We start from the raw sequence: 7,249 nt of genomic DNA on the forward strand, positions 1-7,249 counted from the left end.
ATAGGTAAGGTTAGGTTAGGTAGCCAAAAAAGCTAGGTTAGGTTAGGTTAGGTAGGTTAGATAGACGAAAAAACATTAATTCATGAAAACTTGGCTTATTAGGCAAATTGGGCCTTGAATAGTAGGCTGAGAAGTGCGTTCTGGCTATTAGGTACGACATATATATATATATATATATATATATATATATATATATATATATATATATATATATATATATATATATATATATATATATGTATATATATATATATATATATATATATATATATATATATATATATATATATATATATATATATATATATATATATATATATATATATATATATTTATTAATTCATTAAAGATATGTTATATTTATAAATATATATGTATATTTAAATATTGATATATACCTGTGGGTCCAGGAGGCCATCTGTCCCCTCAGATGGTCTCCCTTATCACAGTTTGGGTCTATGGATGTGTGTCTGTGTGTGTGTTTATCCCTGTGAGTGTCCGTGTGAGTATGAGTGCCTCTTGAGATTGTCCGGGTGCGTGTGTGTCCGGTTATACCTGTGGGTCCACGAGGCCATCTGTGTCTCCTCAGATGGTCTCCCTTATCACAGTCTATGGGTGTGTGTGAGTGTGAGTGCCCCTGTGAGTGTTCGGGTGAGGGTGTGTGTGTGAGTATCCGGGTTTATGTAAAAACATTCCTTTTTATTTTAGTAAATGCATCCTGACATTCCTGAGACCATCTAAACTTTACATTTTTACATAGCAAGTTTGTCAAAGGTGCTGCAATTGCTGCAAAATTTTTACAGAACTTCCTATAATAAGCACACATTCCTAGATGTCTTTGTACCTCCTTCTTGCTAGTCAACACTGGATACTCTAATGTATCATTTACTTCATTTTTGAGTGGTAACGCCTTCCCATTTCCCACATCATATCCTAAGTAAGAAATACTAGCTCTAGCAAAAGTACATTTATGTAAGTTTAGAGTTAAATTAGCCTCTTTTAAGCATTTTAATAGTTTAGCCAAACCTTTCATATGGTCCTCCCAATTATTGTGAAAAATTACAATATCATCCAAGTAAGCTTTACATTGTGGTATGTCTTTTAACACTAAGTTCATAAGATGATGGAAAGTTGCTGGGGCATTTTTCAGCCCAAAAGGCATTACAGTGAATTCATACAACCCATCTGCAGTTATAAATGCACTCATCTCCCGAGCTCTTGGTGTTAAAGGAATTTGCCAGTACCCTTTTGACAAATCTAGTTTGGTTACAAATTTGGCTTTACCAACACTGTCAATACAATCCTCTAATCTAGGTATTGGAAAGTTATCATCAACAGTCATTACATTTAGCTTACGGTAGTCAATGACCAACCTTTGAGTTCCATCCTTCTTTGGAACCAAAATACAAGGACTACTCCAACTGCTGCTGCTAGGTCTCACCAATCCATGTTGAAGCATGTAGTCGACTTCTTTCCGGATGAGATTTAACTTGGTAGGGTTGACTCTATATGGGTGTGACTTGACTGGTTGGTTGTCGGTCACCTCGATGTCGTGGTGAATAACTGTAGTCTGGGTGGGAATATCGCCAAAGATGTCTGCATGAGAAGTCAGCAACTGCTCCAAGTCCTGCTTCTGCTCTGATGACAAATGTTCCACCATTTTCTGGACATTAGCCAACTACTCCCCATTGCTAAAATAAGGTACATGAGCATTAGGTACACTATTAAAATCACATTCCCCATTATTCTCATCTACATGGGCTACACTAAGCACCTGGTTGGTATTGGTAGTTCCCTAGTAGTTTCTGTGTTAGTTTTATCCTATTCACATACACTACTATTTCCTTTTTCTTGAGATCAGGTGTTTGGATTACATAATTGGTGGGACTGAGTTTCTTTATCACTGTATAAGGACCTTGGAACCTATGCAACAATGTTGGTCCCTGTCGTTCCATTAGTACCACCACTTTATCACCTGCCTCAAAATATCGTTGCTTTGTCTTTTTATCGTACTGTGCCTTCATTTTTCCTTGAGCTTCTTTAAGATGAATTAAGGCTTTAGCCCTGTTTTTATTTAACTTATCTTGTAAGTCATGAATATAGTTTACCTGCACAACACTCTTTGGATTTCCAACCAACTTATCTCTTAAGATGGTTAGTGGACTTCTCACCTCATGGCCAAAAACTAATGAGTTGGGTGAACACCCCAGGGACTCCTGATAAGTATCCCTCAGTGCCATGAGCATCAGTGGAAGACCATCATCCGAGTCTCTGCCAGTTTCCATGCAACTGGTTCTCAGCATTTGCTTAAGGGTTTGGTGCATCTTTTCCAAAGCACCTTGGCTCTCCGGATGGTAAGTAGTGGATGTCTTATGGAGGATGCCAAACTCCTCACAAAACTGCTGAAAACCTTTGGAAGTGAAATTTGCCCCATTATCTGTCTGTATTACTTTTGGTAAACCAAAAATAGTACAAAATTTCATTATGTGCCTTACTACCACTTTCGTTGTAGCATTTCTCACAGGGAATGCCTCAGGAAAGCGTGTAGTCTGACACATCATGGTGATGATATACATATTACCACTCTTGGTTCTAGGCAATGGGCCTACTACATCAACAATAATATGGGTAAAAGGTTCCTCGGCTACCACAATTGGCTGTAAAGGAGCTTTTGGTATTACCTGGTTTGGTTTGCCAGTTTTTATACATACTGGACATTCATTACAATACTGGATGACATCTTTCTTTAATCCAGGCCAGGTAAAGTACTTGCTTATTTTATTATATGTTTTTGCAATACCCTGATGACCGCTTATTGGTGAATCATGGGCTACACTTAGCACTTTTTCTCTATAACCCCTCGGTAGGACTACTTGATTAACTACCTCCCAAGTGTGAGACACAGGTGAGCTCCTAGGTCTCCACTTCCGCATCAACACCTCTTTAGTGTAGAAATAAGTCATAGCCTCCGATTCTGCTTCTAGTTCAGTTACTGCCTTATTATGCAAGTCAGTCAACGTAGGATCAGATCTTTGCTGATGAATAAAATTTGATTTTGATCTCAAGTCTGAAGAGCCAGAAGTGGTAACTGTACTACACTCTCCCCTACCCCTTTTCCTAGGTGGTTTGGTGGAGGTGCTCCCCATCCTGTTCCCATCTGCTTCTTCCAACTTGGCCATAAAAGTGTCACAAAGATCCACTTCACTATTTGATTTGTTAACCTCTAATTTTGTCTCCTTACTTACAAATTTGGGAGTTTGTGATATTTGAGACTCTGATTTTGACTGGGTCACGGCACATGCTGGGGACATTACCTTGTCCTCAGGATCTGTCCATGCCATAATCACCTCTGGCTTAGTTAACATTATTGGGTGGTCATCTCTTTTAATTAAAAAGAGAAAGGTGGGTGCAGAATTATAAATTGTGTTGGAGTCTGCCGTATCTTAGCACACTAAAAAATGGATTTGGTAGCACAACAAATTGTCGACAATCCTAGTGTTGAGGGTTTGAAGGCGGCAAAAAAGTCTATCCAAGTGGCTGTTGGCAAGCACTATGGACTATTATTGCACATGGGAATGGTGAAGACGGAACTGCTAAGAGAAATAATGATACACTAGGTAGATGAGCAAATTCTCCCACAGGAAATATTAGAGCAGTCCCCGTCCACCAGTGATGCAAATGTTGTAACTACAGGAAAGGTAGAGACTCAGATGCAGTGGCAGGCAGAATTGGAAGTAAAGAATTTACAGTTAGAGGCAGAGCAAGCTCAGAAGAGGATAGAGGCAGAGCAAGCTCATGAACTAGCTATGAAGAGGTTAGAAGTGGAGCTAGCTCAGAAAAAGATAGAGTTACAGATTAAGCTAGCAGATTTGGGAATTAGATCAGAAAATACCGGTGTTGATGATTTAGGAACACCTGGGCAGTTAAAGATTCACAAAAATGTCAAGTTTCCTCTATTCTGTGAGTCTGACCCAGACCAATTCTTCATACATTTTGAAAAGTTGGCACAGAGTATGGAGTGACCTGAAACACAATGGGTATCTCTTCTTCAATGTCAGTTGGTGGGAAAGGCACTGAAGATATTTGCAGCTATGCCTCTTAGTAACAGTTTTTGACTATGATAAGGTAAAAGCAGCCATCCTTACTGCTTATCAACTTGTTCCTGAGGCTTATAGGCAGAAGTTTAGACAACTGAGACGAGACCCAAGTCAAACCTTGGTAAAATTTGCACAAGAGAAGTATCACATGTTTAATAAATGGTTAGATGCAGAAAAAATTAGGGATCTGGACTCTCTTAAAAATTTACTCCTAGTAGAAGAATTTTTATCTTACATACCTTCTAATGTGGCTTTGTATTTGGCAGAGAAATTACCCAGAGATATCTATGAGTTGGCTAAATTAGCAGATGAATATGAGTTGATGCATAAAGTAACTTTTAAAAATAAAATTCAATCAAATAGACAAGGATCTGGTCCAGCAGTAAACTCCTCATTGAGATTTGGGTCCCACATGTACCCAACAGCAGGTCAAGGAAACACTTTTTCAAAGGTGCCAGGTGGTAAAGAGAGTAATGTGAAACCCAAAGAGGATCACACTAGTAATAAGCCTCACCCAGAGTTGAAACAGTGTTCCTACTGCCATAGGAAGGGTCATGTTGTTAAGAGTTGTTGGTTTCTCCACCCAGAAAAGAGGCCTATGGCACTCACAATGTGTTATGGGAGGAAAACCAAAGGTGTAACAAAAATAATGGGGAAAAAAGCACTTGCTATAAATCATTTTAAAGGGTTTTATATCAAATGGGAAATTACAGTGTGCAAATGGTTTGTGGCATGATGTTAAAATTTTGAGGGATACAGGAGCATTCCAATCTTTATTATTAGAGAGTGTGTTAGAATATATACATCTACAGAGACAGGGGAGGTAATGATTATACAGGGAATCACAGGAGATATGCAGACTGTACACTTTAGAGAAGTAAACCTAGACTGTGATTTTATTAAAGGCAAAAGTTTAGTAGGTGTTAGTCCTAAATTACCAGTTGCTGGCATTGATCTAATTGTGCAACCCGTTCTCACACAAGACAGCACATATATGACTTAATGCTTAAAGTCAATATGTTGAATGTGATTTAGTACATATGTGATATATTCCCAGTTACCTTTTTACCAAGGCCCAAACTCTTCCTCACGTACCAATTTACGTCTCACAGTATCCGTCCATCAACGTAGATAACAGAATAGTCGTGATTGATTCAATTATAATGAAAATTGAGTTTTCATGTCCCACATGGGTTGTGAAATTTACCTTCTATTGTCCATGTTCTTATAATATTACAGATCAGCTACATCCTATTGAAGGCTCGTAGTTTTGTTTTGAGAAATATTAGTTGTTCTTAGTAAATTATAATAAGCACTATAAATTATTACATAGAATAACAGTGCTTCACCAATCAATATTATATACCAAAGTTTGCGCTTTAAAAATCTTTAAAGAATGTTTTGTAGGAATGCTAATAGAAAACGATGTTATGTTGGAATGTTTATGGGGTAAACTACTACAAACAGGATGGTATGGTGTCTACTAAACCAAATATAGGATGGGTATAGGGTCCACTACCACCTGTTAGGTGGGTAAGGGGGTCCAATACCACCCGCAGGAAGGGTATGGGCATCACATCCACCCACAGGATGGGTATGGGGATCACTTCCACCCACAGGAAGGGTATGGGGCCCAATACCATCCACTGGATGTGTATGGCGTCCACTACCACCGACAGGATCTGTATGGGGCTCACAACCACCCACAGGATGGGTATGGGGTTCAGTACCATCCACAGGATGAGTATGGGGTTCACTATCACCCACAGGATGGGTATGGGGCTCCAACCACCCACAGAATAAGTATGGGGTCCAATCACACCCACTGGATGTGTATGGCGTCCATTGCCGCCCACAGGATGAGAATAGGGTCCAGTATCGCCCACAGGATTAGTATATAGGGTCCACTGCCGCCCAAAGGGTCGGTAGGGGGTCAACCGCCGCCCACAGGGTCGGTAGGGGGTCCACTACCGCCCACAGGGTCGGTAGGGGGTTCACTACCGCCCACAGGGTTGGTAGGGGGTTAACTGCCGCCCACAGGGTCGGTAGGGGGTTCACTACCGCCCACAGGGTCGGTATGGGGTCCACTGCCACCTACAGGGTCGGTGTGGGGTCCACTGCCACCCACAGGGTCGGTATGGGGTCTACGACCGCCCACAGGGTCGGTAGGGCGTCCACGACCATCCACAGGGTCGGTAGGGGTCCACTACCGCCCACAGGGTTGGTAGGGGGGTCCATTGCCGCCCACAGGGTCGGTAGGGGGTCCGCTACCGTCCGCAGGGTCGCTATGGGGTCCACAGGGTCGGCAGGGGGTCCACTACCGCCCACAGGGTCGCTATGAAGTCAACTACCGCCCATAGTGTTTGTATAGTGTCCACTACCGCCCATAGTTTATTTATTTATTTATTTATATATATACAAGAAGGTACATTGGGTTTGTGAGAATACATTGAATAGTACAGTATTTACAATCTTGTAAAGTCACTAGTACGCGCAGCGTTTCGGGCAGGTCCTTAATCTAACAGATAATTTTAAGTAGGTAATTTTAAGTAGGTAATAGTGTTTGTATAGTGTCCACTACCGCCCATAGTGTTATTATGGGGTCCACTACCCCTCATAGTGTCGGTATGGGGGTCCATTACTACCCACAGGGTGTGTCTGGGGTCAATTTGTGCGATGTGGATTCAATATATAACTTATTTAAGAATATTCTAAACAAAGCACAGGAACGTAGTATACCATACAAATTGAATAGATCGTATACTAATGACCCAAAGTGGATAACAAAGAATTTGAAGAACCTTATAGGTAAAAAGAGAGCTTGGTACAAAAGGATTAAAAATGGGGAGGTCACTTTAGAACAGGAATTCGTACAACTGGTTAGAAATGTTAAAAAAGAGATAAGGAAAGCAAAAAGAAACTATGAAGTTCGCATAGCAGGGCAAGCAAAGACAAATCCTAAAGGGTTTTTTCAGTTATATCGTACTAAGACTAGGGAAAGGATAGGTCCATTAAAAACTGAGACAGGTCAAATAACAGATAGTGATGAAGAGATGAGTAGTATTTTTAATAAATATTTTGTATCTGTATTTACTAAAGAGGAACTTAACAATATGCCTTCAGCCGAACAAGTCTATGTGGGTGGGGACGAG

At 40.5% G+C, this 7,249-nt stretch overlaps 1 protein-coding gene across 1 annotated transcript; it reads right to left on the reverse strand.

Moving 5' to 3' along the window:
* Positions 1-1,766: 1,766 nt before the first annotated feature.
* Positions 1,767-2,285, reverse strand: LOC138356977 (uncharacterized). The gene has a single exon (XM_069313508.1). It carries the CDS (start codon positions 2,283-2,285, stop codon positions 1,767-1,769), a length of 519 nt encoding a protein of 172 aa, XP_069169609.1.
* Between the last annotated feature and the right edge of the window lie 4,964 nt (positions 2,286-7,249).

The sequence above is a fragment of the Procambarus clarkii genome, chromosome 75, assembly GCF_040958095.1.
Source record: "Procambarus clarkii isolate CNS0578487 chromosome 75, FALCON_Pclarkii_2.0, whole genome shotgun sequence".
NCBI classification, from domain to species: domain Eukaryota; kingdom Metazoa; phylum Arthropoda; class Malacostraca; order Decapoda; family Cambaridae; genus Procambarus; species Procambarus clarkii.